The sequence below is a fragment of the Vanrija albida genome (genome assembly GCF_041260175.1).
Source record: "Vanrija albida strain AlHP1 chromosome Unknown contig_3, whole genome shotgun sequence".
Classification (NCBI taxonomy): Eukaryota; Fungi; Basidiomycota; class Tremellomycetes; order Trichosporonales; family Trichosporonaceae; genus Vanrija; species Vanrija albida.
Window position 1 is genome coordinate 1,029,721 of NW_027191422.1, and position 20,817 is coordinate 1,050,537.

The following is a 20,817-nucleotide window of genomic DNA, read 5'->3' on the forward strand; positions in this document are numbered from 1 at the left end:
TGATACCACACCTTGCCGTTGTCAAAACCAGTGTACATCAGGCAACGAGCAAAAGAGATAGCTATCAACCCCCGACCTCCCCCCAACCTAGGTTTACGCCGCCCGGCCAGCATTTGGGTCTTTGTAGACCTTGAGCGCCTGCAGCTCGCCGACGACGCGGTCGATGCGGTCGCCCTCATCCATGCGCTTCTGCGGCGGGCGGACGGTGCCGTCGTCCTCGAGCTCGGCAAAGCCCTTGAAGCCCGAGTCGACGCCCTCGAGCCCGTCTGTCCGTGCAGTCTCGATACGCAGGCCCTCCTCGTTGGCCAGGTGCAGCAGGCAGATGAAGCAGAACGACGTCGAGATCTCGGACATCTTCTCGCGCGGGTACGAGCCGCGTAGTGTCTGGATGACCTTGTCAAACGTCTGCACCGGCTCCTTTGGCGTTTGTGGCGCCTCGGCCTCGGCGTCGCTCGCTGGTGTCGACTCGGACTCGGGGTCGAGCTCGGGAACAGCGCCCTGTGGTCTCGCGCTCTCGTCGACGAGCACCTTGAGGTCGTTCCAGATGTCGTCCTTGAGCCGCTTGACGTCGACACGCTTCGCCTTCTTGGCGTAGTGAACGTTCTCCGGCCGGGGACGCCGCAACTCCTGGCCCTGAGTCGCCCGCCACAGGTCGTCGTGCTCCTCGCCCGGTGCGAGGTCGTCTACTGGGTCGAGCGCGTCGTCGATGAACGCGTCGTCGTCTCCATCACCATCGTCGTGGAAGAACTGAGACTCGAATGGAAGTGGCGCGGCGTCCACGTCCATTGGGTCGAACCCGCCACCGGCCTGGTCAGAGGCAGCCTGGGCCCAGAAGTTCTCGTCAATGTCCCCGTTCGGGTTCTGGGCGTATTGCGCTGTTGATCGGCGCATGCGCAGGGCGAACTTGGGCTTTAAGAACAGTCGTAGCAGCTGCCGGCTGCTGAAGTGCATGTCGTCGGGGAGCAGCCACTCCTCTCGACGGGCGGCGGCAGCCGACTTCTTGGTGCCGCGGCGCGACGAGCCTGGGAGCTGCGTCGCTGACCTTGTGCCAGGCGCGAAGAGCGCCTTGGTTGTCTGCGACGACTCGCCAAGGAAGTCGATCTTGAACGGCTCCTTCTTCTCCTTCTTTTCCCTTGTAGCGGCGGCAGCGACAGGGTCTGGGGGAGTCAGAATAGGCTCCTCGATCACGCTGTGGACCACATCCGACTCACCCTTGCGAGCCACCTTACGCAGCTTCCAGTGCTCGGCACCAGCCCACGCCTTGGCAAAGCCGCTGTCAAAGTAGTCGAACATGCCGTCGTTGTCGTCCGTGTCGACGAGCGCCATCACGAGCTCCTGACCAGCGCCGTGACGGGGGTCGAAGGGACCGTGGCCCTCACCCGGGCGCGCCATGCCCAGGGCTCCACCGGGTGCGCTGGGCCCAGGGCCAAAGACGTCGTCGCCAAAGCCGCCCACATCGCCGGCGACGGAGCCGTCGTCATCGAAACCGCCGCCGCCGCCGCCGTTGAAATCATCATCGCCGAAGAAGTCAACGGCTTCACCGCTGCCCAAGGGGACAGAGCCCTCGCGGACCGGGTCGTCAGCGTAGTCGTTGGACGTCAGCGTCAGGCCTGCAATGGCGGCCAGGTCGGGCATGTCGGCCGGGTCGGCGCTAAAGTGGAACGCTGCGAGAGTGTCCGAGATCTTGAGGTCCTCGGTGATCTCGGGTGTGGGGATGAACTCGCGGAGAGCGGTGATATCGATGATCTCTTCCTCGAGTGCTTCCTCTTCCTCTTCATCGTCCTCGTCGACGACGGCATCACCGGCATCAAAGACGACACGGCCGGTACCGTCGATGCCGAGGTGGTTCATCAGGAGACCCATGGCACCTCCCTCGTCAAAGTCGGCGCTGGTCTTCTTGAAAAGAGGGTCGACGGTGAACTCGAGGTCAAACTTCTTGACCTGGAGCGCGGCAAAGGTCTTGGCGAGGGTGGCTTCGGAGCGGTGGGTCTGGGGCGTCAGCGGGAGCAGAGGCAGTGTCACTCACCTTGCGACTGGCCTTGGGCTCGCCCGTCTCGTCGTCGTCATCCGCGTCGCCGTCTTCGCCATCTCCACCGCCACCACCAGCAAGACCGCTGAGCAGCTTGCCAGTCTCAGTGGCAACACTGTCGACACGAGATGTCCAGATCTTGACACATCCATCCAGGGTGCAGGATGCCTTCTGGAAGTTGATGCCTGTTGGGTCAGCCCCTGCCTCCAGCCGCGGCCCAGAGGCTACCCACTCTGGTCATCAGGGCCGTTGCGGAGCAGCGTGAGATCGTGGAAGTAGTCGATGAGCGCAAAGTTCCAGGTGTTTGCCGACGTGATTTTCTATCCTGTCAGACTCTTCGACGCCAGTCACACCCACGTTGTCCGTGGCGAGCTTCATCCACTCTTCAAAGTTGGTGTTCATGACCTCCATGCTGACGGGGATGGCGGGAGCGACGGCGCTGAGGCGCTTGGCACGGCGCTGGTGCTGGGGTCCGTCCTTGCTGGACATGGCCGACGCCTTGCGGGACTGCACGCCATCGCTGTTGACGTTCTCCTTGCCGATTCCGAGGTCGCCAAAGTGCGCTGACCGTCTCCGGGCGGCACGCTCGGCCGCATCGTCGTTCATCTTGAGGTTGGCCTTGATAGATGAGCGGAGGGGGGACGGGGTGGGCGAGTTTGAGTCGGCAACCACCGAGGTGTGCTTCTTGTTTAGATGTTTGGGCCGTAGCGGTGACGGTGATGCCGATTGTGTGGGCATTGCGCAGACTGTGTGTATGTGCTTGTGCGCAGAGAATGTGCAAGTGCGAAGAGGGGTGAGTCGAGAGTCCGAGTGGTGTGGGTGCTAGTCAGTGTTTGTGCAGGCAGGCAGGCTCTGGAGTGTGCAACCGTGTGTTGTTGTTGTCCCACCCCAGCCTGCCTGGTGACTGATTTCCTTCCAAGTATTTGCTCCCGCTTGTGGCGATCATAGTTACGTAATGTGATTGCCACATGGACCCCTTGTGGAGTCCCCGTGTTGCAGGTTGCCCGCCCGCCGCCCCCGTTGCTGTGCGCTGTGCTTACACGAGTTGGTCGTCGTCGACGTCTTCCTCGTCACTCACAAACATTGCAACTTTCTCGATTCCAGTCAAACATTCTCTGTCCTACGCAGACGGGGACACTAGGAGTACCAAAAAGAGCTCACAAGGCCTCTAGGGAGCGTCACTGTGCGCTCCCAGCACACCACCCACACCCACTTCTCACCGAGATCGCCACAATATGAGTGTCCACCCGTCCGAGGGCGAGGCGTCAAACCACTCGCACGACACGGTCAGGCGGATTGTTAAGCGTCTCCCTGTTGTCGGTAGGTAGAATTTGTTGCAGGCCAGCTACACCATGCTTACGTTCAGGTGCATGGCTGCTGCTGTTCATCCCCTCGGCGCTGTTCATCGGCTCGGTGTCCGTCTATGAGGTCCTACTGCAGCGGCATGAGGTCGGCCGCTTTCTCTGCCAGTGAGCTCAATAGCGCCCTACCACATCTAATCACACAGGGTCGTCATCTACACCGCGCTCCTCTTCATGTCCATCATCTCGTTCAGCGTCGCGTGCGCACGCCGCCCAATACGGCCAGACAAGTCCCTAACGCCGCAAGGTGCCCGCCCCCTGAAGCCAGATGAGGGAGCTGTGCGGTCCCAGCATCGCCAGCAGCGCAACGGACGCATCATTCCGCGGATAACCATCACGGACGCGAGCGTCGGCGATGACGACGACATCCCGCTGCGCTTGCTGCGGCCCGCAGCCCCACGTCGGTCGCCGCCGTCGTACTCTGAGCAACCGCCGCCCATCGCCGAGGAAGGCCAAGTCGAGCCGCAGAGCGCTGAGGCAAGAGGAAACGAGTACAGAGACGACGACGAAGATGACAGCGAGGACCGCGCGCTGCTGGCCAAGGACGAGGAGGAGAACGTCGGCATGGCCGCCGGGCAGCCCCTCATGGCCAAACTCGGCACGGGCGGGCACCGCTGGTGTCGCAAGTGCGATGGCTGGAAACCGGACCGATGCCACCACTGTCGCGCTTGTGGCCAGTGTGTTCTGAAGAGTGGGTGGTATTCGAGTATCGTGCGAACTAACCAACCAGTGGACCATCATTGCCCGTGGCTTGACAACTGTGTTGGGTACCACAACTGTGAGTCACCTGCACAGTCAGGCACTGACACACACAGACAAGGCGTTCATGCTGTTTGTCACGTACGCGGCGTTGATGGCTGGGTATGGAGCGAGCCAAGCGGGCATGGAGGCTTACCGTTTCTTCAACGAGCCCGGCCCGGTGAATCCTGGCCCTTATGCTGCAGGCGAAATGGACGAGACGTGGGAGGTGAGTCGTCGAGAGGTGCTTAGTCTAACGCTGCAGACGCGCATCAGCTTCCTTCCTGTGCTTCACATGTTGCTGGCGATTGTCGGCGGCACCCTCACTCTTGCGGTTGGAGTTCTTGCTGCCTACCACTGGTATCTGGTGTTGTGAGTGACGACCGCTTAGTCTGCACCGTCATGTTCGCTGACACTCCCAGGAACAACCGATCCACTCTGGAAGACTTTTTCCGTAACGTTCCCACAGCTTTGTTGGATTCGGAGACACGCGGCGTGGTGGAAGAACTGGGTGCCCGAGGGTCGCGCTACCGAACCCCTGGAGCATGGCGGCCAGACCACATTCTCACCAGGCCCGAACGCACTCGTCTGCGACGAGAAGCTCGTGCGATCAATGTGTTCGACATGGGATGGCGCTACAACCTGCGCTCTGTCATGCTGGGAGATGCTGTCGCGTCCGCACCCCCAGGGTCGTGGAAGCAGGTCGCACACGACGTAGCTTCGGCAGCGTGGCCCCTGTCAAGGCCGAGGATGAAGTGAGCGTGCTGAAGCGGGTTTGAACGGCCGCTGACTCTACAGGGCTGCCACTGGCGGGCACTACTTTGACTATGACAAGCAAGGCCTGGAGCGTCTCAAGAGTGTTACCACGGAGCTGCGGCTCGGATTGAAGCCTGGCGCGCTGCCACCCAGCCGATCATCCGGTCACTCGACTCCGCAGAACGTCGGCGGCCCCCACGTCCCTGGATATCACGTCGAGCGGAACAACGGCAATCAATGGACGATCGGCGAGTCGGAGAGCGAGAGCGGAGGGAGCGATGACGAGTGAGAGCTGCACTTCGCATGCGGCGGCGCGGCCGCCACTCCTTGTATAGACACACACACACACACACCCCGCATATGAACATTGACATTGCGTATGAGTAAGTGAGAAGCGGGGTGGGGCGGCTACGCGGCGGAGTGGAGCGGAGTGCTGCGAGCGGTGGCCGATGGCGACCATGGCATACACGTCAGCGTCTTTGCTGTATAGAACAGTCCAGGCATGAGGCACCGGTTGAGAACGGAGCGGCTGTTGAGAATGCAGCGGCCGTTGAGAACACAACACCTGTTGAGAACGCGTGCGCAGGCCATGACGCCGTGAGGGAGTGTGCAGTGTGAAGCGCGAGTTGGGCAAGAACGCGTCTTCTGGGACGCGTGTGCGATTGTTGGCTGCCGTGCCAGTCGAGGTGTCACGCGAGGAACGGGGCAAACAGTGGTAAGTGCAGCTGTGTGTGTGTGCTTTGTGTGCTTTGCGGGCCGGGGCTATGGGCCGCGATCGTTGCCCTCCTCGTGTATCAGAACGAGGTCATGCCAGACGAGGCAACGGCGCTGGCAACAGTGCTGCGGTAGGCAGTGCCTCGCAGCTGCCTCGCTATGCAGCGTCACTCTCGCTGCTGCGGCCACTCCAGTTGCCATCCCCTCGCTTCCCTGACCGACTCGTCTCCACAAAAAGGTGCTATAAACTGCTGCGCCGAGACGACACCAAGACACGATGCGTTTCTCATGAGTTGGGGCCGGGGGGAGTAGCGGGCAGGACAACGTGCGTGGGCCAGAGGCACGCCGCGGGCACTGCACGAAACAGCCCGCCGGCCGTAGCGAGCACATGCCTGCCACCCCTCTGGCGGCGCGCGTCATCGCTCTCCCGGGTGGCATGTCGCGGTTATTGCGCCGTTTCGAGATTCGGCCTCGCGGTTGATGCGCCGTTTCGAGATCCGCCCTCTGGTCTAACCCCCGTCAGATCTGCGACCCACCCACCCCACCCCTCCCCCTTGATTCGTCTGCCCTTGGACCTCGCTCGGAGTGGCACCCACCGACACCACCCAGCCAGCACCACCCAGGCAGCCAGTCGCAGCACCCACCGCCGCCCTGCTGCCATGCCTCGCCTCTGCTAGATTGCGTTGTCTGCGCTGCGCGGCCGTCGCGAAACGCACCGACGCACGCACCAACGCACGCACGCACGCACGCAAGCTTCAAGCTTATACCCATCCTCTTCTTCTCTTGTATCATCATTCTTCTCCCCCCCCTTGCTTTGCTCGCCATCAGTCTGTGCAGCCCTGTTCTGTTCTATTCTCCTCCAAGACCCCTTCCTTGGTCTTTTTCCATCACCGCCGACGCCACCCCACCATAGGTGCAAGCCCACCCCGCCTCCACCCTCGACGCGACCCTAAGCACACCACCAACCCGGTACGCCGGCGCGAGCTCAGATACCCACCTAGGGCTCTGCACACGCAGCACCCGCAGCACGCGCCATGACTCGCCCCGACGACATTGAAATATCAGCCGCCGAAAAGCACCAGTCGCACATCCCAGGCGACGACACCGACGACATGGGCAGGCCGTACCCCAAAAGTCCGCGCCTCGTCGAGGCCGGCGCGAGCGCCTACTCGCCCGCAAAGCGCGGCCTGTGGACGCGCGCCCGCCTCGCCGTCAGCCCGACCGGCAGCGGCGCGCGCTCCGGCCTCGTGCGCCGCGCGCTCGTCGTCGGCGTGTTCATCGCGCTCATTTTCCTCGTGTACCACCGCGATACTGGCGTAAGTGGTGGTGGTGGCGTCAATGGCCGCGGGCCAGATAACTGACAGCCGTAGTTGAATATTGTCCGAGCCGATGCCCACCACGAGCCGAGCGGGGACGATGACCCGCCAGGCTTCAACGTGCACGCTGGGAGCGGGCACCACGAGGGCGCCGGGGCCGGCGCCGATGATGCCATGTCATCGACGACGACGGCAGCGCCCAAGAAGAAGCCGAGCAAGACGGCTGCCGCATCGGCGCTGCACGGCTCGAGCGTGGGCGCCGCCGCGGACATTTCGCTGCCGAGCCCGCAGGACTATTCGCCGTTCTATGGCGGCCTGTCGCGCCGTGCGATCGACGTCGCGTCCGACCCGCTGCCGGTGGGCGCAACGCTCAAGGAGCGGCTCGAGGTGTGGCGCAATGCGCCTGGGGGCCGCGGCGCCATCGAGGGCGAGGTCGAGCTCGGCAAGTTTGTGCAGTGGAACCTCGAGAAGTGCACGACTATTAGCGAGCAGCACAACACGCACATGATCCAGAAGAGCGCGAATGTGTGGGCGTCGATGGACCGCGCCATTGTGCACGAGAAGCGCATGGAGCTCATCAACCACATGGAGACGCTCGTCGACTCGGCCGAGCTCAAGGACTACGGCGAGGGCCGCGGCATCGTCATGGTCGCCGGCAACGTCGACACGCTCATGCGCGTAAAGTGGTCGGTGCAGATGCTCCGCTCGTACGGGTCGCAGCTGCCGGTGCAGGTTGTGAGTGGCAGCGACGAGAGGGGCATAGCTGACTTGCAGTACCACTTCCCCGAGGAGGCTCCCGACGCAGAGGACGAGATTGTCCAGCAGCTGGCCGACCTCAACGTGACCCTCGTCTCCGCTGTTGGGCAGAAGAAGGACCCCAAACACAACAAGAGCTACCACCTCAAGGCGATCGCGGTGATCCAGTGCCCGTGGCGCGAGGTGCTCTACCTCGACTCGGACAGTGTGCCGGCGCGCGACCCCGAGTACATGTTCGAGGCCCCGGGCTACGAGCGCCTTGGCATCTGGTGCACGCCCGACTACTGGAAGACGAGCGGCAACTCGCCCATGTGGGCCATTGCCGGCGTCAAGTGCCGCGACGAGTGGGAGATGGAGACGGGCCAGATGTACATCGACAAGGCGCGCCACCTCGACGTCTTCTACCTCATCAAGTACATGCTTTACAACCACAGCTACTGGTTCTACTTTTCCGACGGCGACAAGGACATCTTCCGCTGGGCCATGCTCATGCTGCGCAAGCGCTGGGCTGTGCCGGGCCGTTGGGTGGCTGCGGGCGGCCTCCCCGGCGGCACGCTCTCTGGCGATTTCTGCGCGCTCAGCATGATCCAGCACGACGCTTGGGGCGTCCCGCTGTTCGTGCACTACAACCTCATGAAGACTGTGCCGTCGGGCATTGGCCTCGGCTTCTCGTGGGGCCGGTCCAAGCAGCTGCCGCTGTTCAACACGTGGCCCGCGTCGCCGGCGACTGCTCGCCTGGGCGAGCCGAGAATCAAGCCCGAGGACGGCGACAAGCGCGGGCTCGGCGACGTCGACTGCGACATGCTGGCCGATGCCGACGAGTACGGGTACGCGCGCGCGCCGGCGCAGGAGATGATCATGCGCCGCGCGGTGCGCGAGCGCGGCGTAAAGGCCAAGTACCACGGCGGCAGCCTGTCAGCGCTGTGCATCGACCTCGACTATGTCGACGTGCGGCCCGAGGCGCGCATCAAGGAGGACGAAAAGTACCGCGAGGGGTTCAACACGACGGTCGTCGACGAGGCGATTGCCGAGTGGCAGGAGGCGGCCGACGAGGCCAAGCGCGTTGGCGAGCCCGAGCCGCCGCGCCCGTACTCTGTTATTCCGGACTGGAGCAGCCCGGTCGAGATCTGGGGCTGGCACAACGACCCGGACCTGCACGCGTTTGAGAACAAGATTTATTCGCTGGGCTTTGTGCCCAACGGCAATGGGTTCTAGGCGGGCGTTGATCCGTCGACGATCACATCTAGAAGACTCTGCGCGTGCGCGTTGGCGCACACACCTGCGACTTGCGCACACACCTACCCACGCACACACAAATAGACACGAATGACGACATAGACGAGACGCTGCCGCCGAGCGGCAGCGCTGTAGCAAAGATGTATGCATATTGACTCGCCGGCGGGGTGTGGCGGGGTGTGGGTCGTGGTTGGCGTGCGAGTTGTGCCGCAGCGGGCCGCAGGATGCGCCCGCTGTCGTGCTCGTGCCGCGGGGAGCGGTGTCGCGGCGCGAGCAGCGGCCGTGAGCACGCCGGCGTGAGCACCTCGTTCGCCATGGCATGCGCAGTCGTGCAAGCGAGTGGCAGACTGCATGCTGCGGAATGCAGCGGCGTCGAGCACGTTCAAACCAGCCGCTGTCGCTGTGGCACACGCTCCCACACGGTCCCTTATCTATTTCCCAAATCCGCGGACGCATTTGGTATTCCGGCTGTCGTCATCGGGGGTGATTGTCGCGCGAGGCAAAGGTCGGAGCAGCGACAGAGCGCGCGATGGCGGGCTACGCGGTCGCAGGCCGGCCTGGCATTCGGATGCATTGCGCAGCGCACGGCGGCCGGCGTCGATCCGGAGACCTTGCGTCGAGTATAGCTTCTTGGCAGTTTGTAACTTTTGCGACGGTGGGTCGTCTCTTGGCTTGCTTGGTCTGTGTCAAAACAAACCACTAGCGCCTGCGCACCAAGCAAAGCCGGCACGCGACGCCGCGAGTCCTACCTCGACAAACCTCGCCCTTCTCACTTGCCCCTCCCCCCAACACCCCCGCATGGCCCACAGACACAGCTACACGTACGGCGCGGTCGACGTCGACGACAGCCTGCTGCCTTCCCCGCCGCCGTCGCCGGGCGAGGCCGACGCGCTGCTCGCGCCCGACGCGCACCCCCACGCACCGCACACCGGCGACCTCGAGGCCGACGCCTGGGCGGCGCGCAAGCGCCAGCTGCACGCGCGCGCGGCGTGGGCCGACTGGCTGAACGAGGACCTCGGCCCGCCGGATATGGTATACTCCAACCTCGTGATCACGCTGAGCACGTCGTGAGTTGCTCCACCCGGCCGAGCTCACGCCAGGATGCTCGACGCGGTCATGTTCACCCTCTTCGGCACGTTCACGACCAACCAGACGGGCAACACGGTGTTCCTCACCCTGGCCGCGCTGCATAGGGGGAGCAAGAAGCTGATTTTGACGGCGACGGCGCTCGGCGGGTTCTTTGGCGCCGGCCTGCTCTTCGGCCAGCTCGGCGCGTGGTTTGGTGAGTGCACCGCCGAGGCGACTTGGCGGTCTCGGAACCCCCGACTAACGAGCTAACGCCAACGCCCCAGGCCATCGCCGCCGCGCCTGGGTCCTCGCGACAATGAGCTACCAGGTCGCCGTGCTCGCCGCGTTCTGCTTCCTCGTGAGCCCGCTCGCGCCGACGGCGTACACGCCCGAGGGCGAGCACGCGTGGGTGCCGATGCTGCTGAGCGCGATCCAGGGCGGGCCGCAGGTGGTCATGGTGAGTGGGCTGAGCGCCGCGAGGCGAGGCATAGCCCGCGGGCGGCGTGCCATGCGCACGCCGCCGACCAAGACCGAGGTGGCGCCGCACGCGCACGCCGCGCCGACCAAGGCCGAGGTGGCGCCGCATGTCCCGCCGGCCGTAGTGGCGCGCCGCCGAGATCCCCGTAGTGCAGTGGCGCTCACACCCCAGGCAACAAACCTCGGCGTGCCCGAAATGCCGACGGCCATGGTGACATCCGCGTACGCAGGCCTCATCTCCGACACGTTCCTGTTCAGCCACACGCCGCAGGTGCCGCGCGACCGCCGCATCGTCTACCTCACCGTGTTCTGGATCGGCTCGTTCCTCGGCCTCGGCGCCGAGCAGTTTATCAGCGCGTGGTTCGCCAGCTCGCTCGCGTGCCTGTTCAAGGCGATCGCGCTCGTCATGATCTGGCGCAGTCGGTCGGCAGAGGAGACGAGGGGCAGGCATTGGTAGGCCTCGTGGGGGAGACGGACGGGTCAGGGGACCCCATCGCATCTGGACGCATCGCACACCGCACGCCCCAGCTTCATCTTGATACATTACCATTGCTATGCCACTTCTTGCCACATTGTCGCTGCGCCGCGCCGCGCCGCGCCGCCGCCCACCGCCGCTACCCGATGCAGATGCATTAAACCCATACAAGTACAGAGGCGTGTGTGTCGTCGTCGTCTACAGTGGCGTGCGCGGCGTGCGTGCGCTGGCGCGTCTCCCCCAACTCAGCAACAACCCCCCTTGGCCTTCCCCGCGTCCAGCGCCACGCCCGACGGCTTGCGGCGCTCAAACTCGCCGCGCTCGACGCGCTCGAGGATCTGGCGCGCCGTCCACTCGAACGCGTCGACGACGCCCCAGCCCTCCTTGGCGCTCGTCTCGACGTACAGCAGGTTGTGCTCCTTGGCGAAGAGGGCGCCCTCGATCGTCGACACGGCGCGTGGGCGCAGCTTTGCGGCAGCGGCGGCGGCCTCGGCCGGCGCTGGCTCGTCGCCCTCGTCGGCCGCGTGCGGGATCGCGACCCCGTACTGTATTTGCGGGACGGCGGTAGGTGCAGACGAGCACAGGTCGGTCTTGTTTGCGACGACTGGGGGGTTAGCGGGGCATGGCTGGCCGACTTACGAATAATCGACACGTTCTCGTCGGCGTGCGCGCGCAGGTCGTCGAGCCACGACGTGACGTGCTCAAACGCTGCGGCTATGTCAGCTGGCTCCCAGCCCCTCTCCCACCCCACTCACTCTCCCGCCGTGTCACGTCGTAGACGAGCAGCGCGCCGGCCGCGCCGCGGAAATAGCTGCGCGTGATGCTCCGGAACGACTCGGTGCCGGCGGTATCCCAGCCTGGCGGCGTCAGCGCGCCACGGCGACCCACGCAGGCGACCTACACTGAACCTTGACCCGCTTGCCATTCTCCCCGACGCTGAGGATGCGGCTGCCAAACTCGACGCCGAGGGTCGGCTCGGCCGCGGCGAAGCGGTCGTCGGTGAGGCGCACGAGGAGGCACGACTTGCCGACCGACGCGTCGCCGACAATCACGTATTTGAGGATGCTGCGGTGCGAATGAAGGGCAGCCGGGCATGGTTAGGGCCGACAACAACAAGGGGACAAGAGTCAGCAACGCCGCCGGCGTCCACAACCACGCAACGCACTAGTCCCTGCCATGTCAGCGCTGCATCGCCCCCAAGCAACCCACCACGTCAGCTGGTCCATCCTGGCTGCGAGCGACATGCGCCGGTCTGACGGCCGCGAGATGGGCGGTTACGGTCGGGGGTGGCCGGTGGCCCGGGGTGGCTAGTGCCGAGGTGCTGCGCTGCGGCGGGTCGAGCAGCAGATACTGCTGCAAAGTGCGATGCGGTGCGATGCGATGCGATGCGGCGAGTTGTGGCGCGAATAGAATGAGTTGTTGGGAACAAACCAAGTCGTCGGTTGCCGATCATTGTCGCATGCCCAGCCAGCCCAGTCAGTGGCAACATGAGATCCACAGGCCGACGTCGCCGGAACCAAATTCCCAAGCCCGCCCACTCCCCCGCCCATCACCGACGACGTCGTGTGGCTGACCGCCCCTCCCCCGCACAGACACACTATGCAATCACACCTGACATACACCTCTACAGTGCGTACAATCGTTGCAGATCTATCACCACGGCGCGCCGCGTGCTACCTGTCTAAGCTCGGCGCACCCTCGCCCTAGCTAGTCCTGTCCCACAACTACGAGTTCAGCGCTGCCTCCTCCTCGTCCTCGCCCACCTCCTCCTCCACCGCCTCGCCCTCGGCGTCCTCCTCGCCCTCCCCAACAGGCGTGTTCACCTCCGTGTTGACGGCAGGCGTGTTGCCCTCCGTCTTCACTTCGGGCGTGTTGAGCCCGCTTGCGTCGTCTTTCCTGGGCGGCGCAGGCTTGCAAATGTCGGCGCCAAACACACGCTCGGACAGCACGCTGCGGCGTCAGTGGCGCTCCAGCTCCCTGCTACTCACCTCTTCTCCTTCTTGTCGATGAGCAGAGACATCGAGTTCTTGGCCTTCCACACAGGCAGGTACATTGGCAGGTCAAGCTTGCCGCCGGCACCCTCGCCCGCCTCGACCTTGATGAGCATGTTGCCAACCTCAGACTTGTCCAGCAGCTCCTTGAACGCGCCGGTGAACTTGTCAATCTGAACGTGTCAGCCAAAGGACCCCACTCCAATACCGCCACTTACCGGAGGGTACATCTCCTCCGTGAGGGTGCGGAACGAGTCGAGGCCAACGGTGTGGACCTTGGATTCGGGCACGTCCTGCAGCACCTCGAGGATGCCGGCCGACGACACACGCCACTTGCAGCCAATCTCGTCACGCTTCTGGCTGTCCTGGCGCACAAACGCCTTGACACCAGCCGAGATCATGCGCAAACGGGTGTAGTCGTTGTTGCTGATAACCGCCTTGACGACGTCGTTGACAATGTACATGGTGCGCAGCGGGTTGCCGTACTCGTTGCGGACCAAGAGCTTGTCGCGCGGGAACGAGTCCTTGAGCTGGAACCAGTTGCTGGGGGTTTAGCTAGGCCCGAACGAGCGGCACTTACACAATGCTCTGCACCTCGTCATGGGCGGGGTCGACAAACGAGAAGGGGTCCTCGCGGAACGCAAGGTCACGCTTCTCGCGCTTGGTAGCAGTGCCAGCCTCGAGCTTGGCCTTCTTGGCCGCGACCTCGGCAGCCTCGACGCTGGGGGAGAGCTGGCGCTTGAGCGAGAGCGTTCCCTTGTCGTCAATGGCCTCGACACCCTCGTCGGCCTCGGGGAGCTCGTCAATGTTGACGCGCACAGCGTCGGCGGCAACGGCATCGGGCTTGAGCTTCTTCTCGAGAACGCAAACGAAGAAACCGCCAGTGTTCTGGTCGTGGGGAAGGAGACGCAGAGAGCGCTCCAGACCCAGCTCGGTGGCGTTGGCAGGAGGCCAGACAGTCTTGGGAATGCCCTTGTCCTTGTCCTTGTCGCGCTCCTCGCCGGCCTCGACCGCCGCGCGGTACGCCTCGTACGTCTCGTGGTACACGTTCTTGCCGTCGGGGTGGCTGGCGACCTTCCAGGTGGTGATACCGGGGCGGCGCTTGAGGTTGGGGAGCTTGTCCGAGACGTCGACAATCGAGTACTCGCCGGGGTGGGCGTTGAGCGCGGCGGCGACGACAGCCTCGTTCTCGGCAGGGTTGAACGAGCAGGTCGAGTAGACGAGGCGTCCACCAGGCTTGAGCATGTTCATGGCGCGGTCGAGGATACGGAGCTGGACAATGTGCAGGCTGTTGCCGTCCATGGGTGACCACTTGCGCCAGATCTCGCGGTTCTTGCGCATCGTGCCGTCTCCACTGCAGGGGACGTCGCCCAATATCCTGTCAAACTTGAGCGTCTCGCCGCCGCCGAGGCTGATGTTGGGGAACATGGTGGCGTCAAAGTTGGTCACGACCAGGCCCTTGGAGGGCATGCGGCCGGTCTGGTGGACGAGCATGTGGGTGCGCTTGTAGTCTGCGTCGTTGGCGATGAGCATGCCGGTCGACTCGGTGTGGTGCGGGTTGAGGGCCTCGATGATCTGGGCCGTCTTGGAGCCGGGGGCGGCGCACATGTCGAGGCACTGGCAGGTTAGTATGCGACAGTGAGCTGCAACCTACGCGGTGGTGGGGCTCGACGTCCATGAGGAGGGGAGGAATCATCGAGACGGCCTCCTGACGGCTGAGGTTGCCGACCTCGGTCTCGCCGACGAGGAAGCGCTGGAACGACTTGAACGCGGGCTGCTTGCGGACGATACGCTTGGGGGCCGAGAGCTCCCACGCCAGGCCCTCGGGGTACCAGCCGATGGCGTTTGGCGGGTCGTACTTTACGCCGTCGACCTCGCAGTCCTGCATCGAGGGGACGTACGTGTCCTTGATGAGGCCGTTGATGACGGACGCGTGGCTGGGGGTCAGGCGGGTCTCTCGAGGCGGCACTCACGCGCGCGAGCCCGTCACACGGAAGGTGGTGGGCAGCTCCTCCTTGAGGATGTTGAGGAAGCTGTCCCACTCGTCCTCGGGGACAATGTTCTGCGCCTTGGTGTGAGCTGCGGCGGCAGAAGACCAAACCCACCTTGTAGTACTCTTCAAAGTTGGCGTTCTGCATGTTCTCGGGCACGATGTTGTTCCAGTCGTTGGCGCCGCCCCGCTGCGGCTTGGTGCGGTTCCTGCGGTCATTGTGCTGCGGGGGGTCAGCGGCTGCGGAGCGAGAGGGCAGGCTGCACAACCCACCTTGCCAGCCTGGCCTCCGCGGCCGTTGTGCTTCCTGCCCATTGTTGTTTGGTTCTGGAAGACGGTGTGTTGTGGGCTCGAGGCTACAAATTATCGCATCGAGGAGAGTGGACTGGCGGCGACGAAAACGTAAGTCACGTGATGGGGCTTGGGCCATCTGGTCGGTGCGTGGCAGTCGCGTGGTCATCTCATCACGTAATGACACGTGCACCACGTGCCCCGACAGCCACTTTGCTTCCGCCAAGCTTTTGTCGGCCGACTACCAAGTGCCGAGGGTGCGAAGTGCGAATCCAGGGCTCCGCACTTCCCGGCGAGTGCAGCGCCAGGTTAAACCTCACCCGCAAAGCAATCAGTGGGCCATCTGATAAACGTTCGAGGGCGAGCAATCGCGCAATCGCCAGCCGGCAGTCCTGTCGCGATTGACCTGCCCCGCGCGGGCCGCACGCCACGATTCATCCTCCAATGCCATCTGCCACCGGGCGCCACTGGCGTCTGGGCACGAGTCATTCCGTGGCTGCGCGAGCGCGCGAGCGCGTCTGGTTTGGCAAAGAGGCTGCGAGCTGCGTGCGCTCCTTGCGCTGCGAGCGCCGTCGGCCCAGTCGCCGGCTCGCCGACGAGACGCCGGGGGTACAGGAACGCCGGCCGTCACTCTCGGGCGCAGGAGACGGCACACACTCCCAATTGGTGGCTATTAGCCTCCTGCGTCACTCTGCACCTGTACCCTCGCCGAACTCGCTCTTGGATACCGTCACGGCCATGGGCATCCGGAACATGGCCATGTTCCTCGGCCCTGCACGGTGCGACGGGTGGGGTCAATGAAGCAGCCGAGCTTAAACTGCGGAGAGGTGGTTGTGCGGGAGTGGCAGCGGGCAGAGGGCCTGGAAATGCTGTCATGGGCGAGGTGCATGATTTGATTCCAGTGGGATCCGGTGAGTTGAGCGAGCGTGGTTGCCTGCGGGTGCGCGGTTGCGCCTGTGGCTGCGGCTGCGGCCCTAGAATGATCGCCCGGACAGACGCTCGCACCTCCCGCCTCGCCTGGGGTCGCCGTTCGCCTTGTCTCACGCAAAAGACGTCACTGTTGGCAAGAGCCGCAAGCGAATGCCAGTGGGAAGGTCGACGCGGTCTGGAGCGCTGGAGCCCATGGAGCATGTAACATGCATACGCGAAGGCACGCGCGGGCGGGCGGCTGGAGACGGTCGTCGCGTGGGCCCGACTCGCAGGCCCTCAAACACACACCAGCCGCGACACCGGACCTGAGCGTGACTGCCGGGCAAGGGGGCCGTCGCAGTCGCAGTCGCAGGTCGCAGCAAAGTCGCGCGCGTCTCCGCACAGACCTAGCGCCTAGCGCGTACCAGCTAGCGTGGGTGTGGCTTCTGCGATACCCGCGACCGACCGCGACCGCCCGCCGCGACCGTTTCATTCGCGTAGAACATTCTCTCCTCGACGACAACCGCGCGGCACCCCCTGGCACCACCGCCGAGACCGGACCGGTCATCGTTCGTCGCGAGGCGAGGCGCGCCGCGCGCGTCGTCTGCTCTACCGACCGAACGAGCCACTCGATTGGCCTCTGTCTTTTCATTGTCACGGTGTGTAGCAGAACGGCACAGCACCAAAGGATGCATTGTTTGAGGGTGCGCCGGTTGTCCGTTGACCGGTCGGTCGGTCGGCTGGAGCATGACGCGCAGCACGCAAGCCGTTCGAGGCCCGCTTCCTTTGCGTGCAGTCGACAATGACATGGTGGGCGTTGAAGGGGATTCCCGCTCTGACGTGACTCGGGCAGCTCAGTCTCAGCCTCCGTCATTTTTCATTGAAAGTCCTTGCAAAGTCCTTGGATGTATTGCTTGGCAGGTGAAGGGAGCAGCAGCGCAGAGTGGAGTCGCAGTCATTCTGGGTCATTCTAATTCTCCAATAGAAGCGGGTGACGCCTCGTCGAGCCAGACTCTGAGGGCTCCGCAAGGATGAATTGTGCGGATAACGCGGAGATGGACTCGTTCTTGGCCAGCCGCCTTGACGACGCGGCGCGCCGCGCTCTGATTCAGAGATCGCACTAGCTCCTAGTGAGGCGCGGATGCTGCGCGGTGCGCGCCGCATTGCGCGGACGCGTGGGTAGCTGGTATGGATATGGACCGGGCGCGGGCGCCTTGCAGCGTAGTGTTCCATGCCACAGCGGTGCACCACTGCCTGCCAGACTGCGCCATTCTAGCCCGTAACCGAAACAGCTTGGGCGCCTCAAAGGAAGGAGATTGGTTGTTTGGGCCACTTTTGGCTTTGGCTGCTGCGGCGTCGGGCTTGGGCACTGTTCGGTCGGCGAGTGAGCGCCGGGCGCGTCCATCGGCGGGCCAAGACTACTAGCACGATCCGTCACTGGCCCGAGGGTGCGCTTGCATGCTTTGGTTTGCGTTACATGTTTGGTCGAAAGGATGGCACACGAGGCGACAACCTGTTCCATCCATTAGGACTTTAGCATTAGCCAACGTGAGAGCGGCAGGGCTAGCTAGCTGCGAAGAGGAAGGGCAGGGGAAAGTGCAAAGGGGAGGGGGGCGGGGCGGGAACAGCCAAAAGTGCATTGTCCAGTGCTATTCAGGGGTAAATTGTGTGCTGGTGGGTGTATGTGAGTGGGCCACGGTGGGCCACCGTTTGCATGATTGGGTGGCTCAGTCGCCTGCAACCTGCAACCCACGCAACGCAACGCAACGCAACGCAACGGCCGGCGTAACCAGGTCACCGTTTTCCTCACCTCTCAGCGGCTCAGGGATGAATCGAGCTTTTTGTCCTTTTCACCCAGCCAGCCAGTCCAGCCCAGCCAGTGGCGGCGGGCGGCGGCGCGGGGAAGGCAGGCGGCGGCGGGTTGGCCACGCCCAGCCCATGTGAATGAATGGGCAAAGTGGGATCGCCCGAAGCCCGTCGCCGCATGCCCGCCGCCGCCGCGCCCCGCCCTCGCCCTCGCCCATGCCTCGTCTCGCCCGGTGGCTGTGTTGGTTTGCTTTGCCGTTGCGCGCTGCGCCTGGCGCCTGCGCCCTTCCCTGCCCCGCCCCCCCCGTCCGTTGGGTGACGTGCGCGTCCAGTGCCCCGTTCACACACCCACGCAGTGTCTAGTCGCCATTTTGGTCCCGCTTGATAGCTCCACGTCGACAAGCTTCTTAAGCCCCAAGCCGGGCACTGCCCCCCCGGCCACTCTCCCAGTCATCCCCCACCGCCCCCCCTTCTCCTTCCCTCCGACCACCCACGCCAGCGTCCAGTGTACTGCATCCACCCCCCCCCCCCAGCTACACTCGAGCTCGCTCAGCCTCCCTCTCCTCTTTCAACAGTCGCCCTTGTCGCGCCCCCCCTCTTTTTCTTCCTTTTGCCTCTTCACATCTTGTATCGTCGTCCTTCCTCATCATCATATCATCGCCCATCGCCGCATACAACAACTCCCCAGCATAGTACATCAACCCAACTCAAGAAACGAAACTCGATACGACCCAAGGCTGCGCCACTCCGTCGTAGATAACGCCCCATCTCCCAAGTCACACGCGCACAAAAGGCCTGCACGTCAATAATCAACCTTTTGCCACCATGTCAAACGTCACCTCCACCCCTTCATCCTCAAAGCGCGCCGCTTCGGCCGTTCCTCCCTCCACCCCTGCCGCCAAGCGCGCCCGCCCCTCGTCGGCCGACAAGGACGATGAGGACGACGCCGCCGACGAGGCTGGAGACGGAGAGCCTATCGACGAGGAGAACATGGACGACGAGGCAAAGGCCAAGGCCCAGCGCAGGGAAGCAAGGGTCAGTGCAACCGCGCGCAGCCGCCTGCCCCACGGTCCTTTGCGATATTAACACCCGCACAGACTATCCGAAACCGCGAGTCGGCTCAGCGTTCCCGCAACCAACGAAAAGCGCACCTCGCCTGGCTCGAGCAGCGCGTTGTAGAGCTCGAGGCCGAGAACCGTGTCCTCCGGACCGGCTCGACCCCCTCTTCCCCTATGAAGACTCGCGAGTCGTCCCCCGCCAACTCGATTGTCTCGCTCGCTTCCGACCTCGGCATCCCCGCCGAGATTGTTAGCGCTGGCGGCGGCGTCAACCTCGCGACTGTCGCACCACCTCCGGCCGACGTCCAGGAGGACATCAAGCCCTTCATCTCGACCACGGTTGCCCCTCCCACCGAGGCACCCGAGCCCATCCCCATCACGGGCCCCGTCTCGGCCGACTTCGCCAACGACATTCGCGCCGAGAACGCTGCCCTCCGCTGGCGCGTTGGCATGCTTGAGAACATTGTCAAGCAGGCCGCCACGTTCTTCTCGGCGTACAACGCCCCCGTCGACGGCCAGGCCACCCCCGTTGCCCCCAACGGCATGGCCCTGCCCAACACGCCTTTCCAGCAGCCCGCCCCCGGCATGTCGGCTACTCTCTCCCCTCCCATGTACCCGACCGTCGCTCGCGAGGCTGTCCAGTCGCCTCTCCGTCTCCAGACCGAGCTCGACACTGCACCTTCCCACCCCACCCACGTTCAGTCATCTTCGACTTCGGACGCTTTCTCTTCCTTTGTTGACCTGTCAACTCCCGTCGCTCGCCACCCCGCAGCGGTGGCGACTTCGTCGTCAGTCTCTTCAGTGAGGCGCGACGCGGCCCTGCAGCGGGCGAGGGGCTCTTTGACAGGAATCAACTTGGACTTGCCGGCGAACGGACAGAGGTTGGCCGTCGTGGCGAGGGTGATCGTGCAGCTGGCGCGCCTCAGGGGCTGGACCTCGGCGGAATCGACGCGTCGTTTGCCTCCTCGGGCGACCGCATCTCGATTCAAGATGGCGACCAGGCGGACGGCTGGTTCCCTGAGGGCGCTTCGGCGGCCCAATGGGACCAGGAGATGAACGACCTCCTCGAGACGCTCGAGGGCTCCAAGCCCGGCGTTGGCGTCTCGCCCGTGGTCCCAGGCAGCGCGGTCGGTGTCGCGGCGCCCATGGTGACTGGTGAGGAGTGGGCCTGGGAGGCGGCCCTTGTCGACTTTTAGATGGAGATTCCGAACGGACAACAAGAAAACCCCCAAAAATATCAACACCCCGACATCATCACTCCAGCACTTCTTTCTCCCTGGTTCGAGTGGACGCACTCGGACTTGGCCAGCAATTTGTGTATACCCCGCCTAGACGCAATCAAGTGTCGCGTCTCTGTGCTGTAAGTCCCCTGTGTTCAGTTTTGAGATCAGTTTCCTGTGACGTACGACTGGCTGGCGCTGTGCTGCCATGTCCTCTGCGCATCCCATCATCCCCCATTGTCAACCTCGTCGTTACCTTCGAGTGTCATCCCCACTGCGTTTGCAGAATTTTCCCTGGTTCTACGCCGATTGCCAGACTCCGCCGCACACCCGCTCGCTTTATTGCTTGAGCCGTGAGCCGCGTGAGCGGATTCGAAGCCGTTACCAGTTGGATCTGCGCGCTGAGTGGAGGGCGCCGAGAGTACGAGGAGGGGAAGCAGTGGTCGGTGGTGTGGCTGTGTGGGGTGGCGTGTGTGGAGCAGTTGTTGGTTTGTGGTCTACGACTCGGAGGTGGTCGAAGAACGAGCATAGAGGGCAGGTCGAGACAGGATTGGGAAGGAACGAGGCGTGTTATATTTTACCCCGTCGGAATAGAGAGAACAAAAGTCAATAGGGCGCAGACAAGG

The 20,817-nt window shown here is 63.9% G+C and overlaps 7 protein-coding genes across 7 annotated transcripts; 4 read left to right on the plus strand and 3 right to left on the minus strand.

The window, feature by feature from the left end:
* Positions 1-93: 93 nt before the first annotated feature.
* Q8F55_003712 (uncharacterized protein) lies at positions 94-2,767 on the minus strand (the record flags this gene model as incomplete). Its single annotated transcript, XM_069352242.1, has 5 exons — positions 94-1,157; positions 1,212-1,989; positions 2,027-2,214; positions 2,262-2,349; positions 2,387-2,767. The coding sequence occupies 5 exons, from the start codon at positions 2,765-2,767 to the stop codon at positions 94-96; spliced, it is 2,499 nt and encodes an 832-aa protein (XP_069209660.1).
* Positions 2,768-3,264: 497 nt separating this feature from the next.
* PFA3 (palmitoyltransferase for Vac8p) lies at positions 3,265-5,173 on the plus strand (the record flags this gene model as incomplete). The annotated part of the gene is made up of 8 exons (XM_069352243.1): positions 3,265-3,349; positions 3,396-3,498; positions 3,537-4,081; positions 4,121-4,168; positions 4,206-4,357; positions 4,394-4,500; positions 4,551-4,883; positions 4,927-5,173. The coding sequence occupies 8 exons, from the start codon at positions 3,265-3,267 to the stop codon at positions 5,171-5,173; spliced, it is 1,620 nt and encodes a 539-aa protein (XP_069209661.1).
* A 1,459-nt stretch (positions 5,174-6,632) lies between these two features.
* Positions 6,633-8,885, plus strand: Q8F55_003714 (uncharacterized protein; the record flags this gene model as incomplete). The annotated part of the gene is made up of 2 exons (XM_069352244.1): positions 6,633-6,914; positions 6,969-8,885. 2 exons carry the CDS (start codon positions 6,633-6,635, stop codon positions 8,883-8,885), a joined length of 2,199 nt encoding a protein of 732 aa, XP_069209662.1.
* Positions 8,886-9,704: 819 nt separating this feature from the next.
* Positions 9,705-10,908, plus strand: Q8F55_003715 (uncharacterized protein; the record flags this gene model as incomplete). Its single annotated transcript, XM_069352245.1, has 4 exons — positions 9,705-9,973; positions 10,007-10,188; positions 10,259-10,431; positions 10,624-10,908. 4 exons carry the CDS (start codon positions 9,705-9,707, stop codon positions 10,906-10,908), a joined length of 909 nt encoding a protein of 302 aa, XP_069209663.1.
* Positions 10,909-11,171: 263 nt separating this feature from the next.
* Q8F55_003716 (uncharacterized protein) lies at positions 11,172-12,152 on the minus strand (the record flags this gene model as incomplete). The annotated part of the gene is made up of 5 exons (XM_069352246.1): positions 11,172-11,530; positions 11,566-11,634; positions 11,682-11,783; positions 11,828-11,991; positions 12,136-12,152. 5 exons carry the CDS (start codon positions 12,150-12,152, stop codon positions 11,172-11,174), a joined length of 711 nt encoding a protein of 236 aa, XP_069209664.1.
* A 498-nt stretch (positions 12,153-12,650) lies between these two features.
* NCL1 (tRNA (cytosine-5-)-methyltransferase ncl1) lies at positions 12,651-15,238 on the minus strand (the record flags this gene model as incomplete). The annotated part of the gene is made up of 8 exons (XM_069352247.1): positions 15,181-15,238; positions 15,023-15,130; positions 14,891-14,985; positions 14,572-14,854; positions 13,498-14,534; positions 13,136-13,460; positions 12,915-13,090; positions 12,651-12,876 (listed from the first exon to the last, which is right to left on the minus strand). Exons 1-8 carry the CDS (start codon positions 15,220-15,222, stop codon positions 12,651-12,653), a joined length of 2,292 nt encoding a protein of 763 aa, XP_069209665.1. The 5' UTR covers positions 15,223-15,238.
* A 3,500-nt stretch (positions 15,239-18,738) lies between these two features.
* Q8F55_003718 (uncharacterized protein) lies at positions 18,739-20,167 on the plus strand (the record flags this gene model as incomplete). The annotated part of the gene is made up of 4 exons (XM_069352248.1): positions 18,739-18,948; positions 19,011-19,745; positions 19,797-19,859; positions 19,898-20,167. 4 exons carry the CDS (start codon positions 18,739-18,741, stop codon positions 20,165-20,167), a joined length of 1,278 nt encoding a protein of 425 aa, XP_069209666.1.
* Between the last annotated feature and the right edge of the window lie 650 nt (positions 20,168-20,817).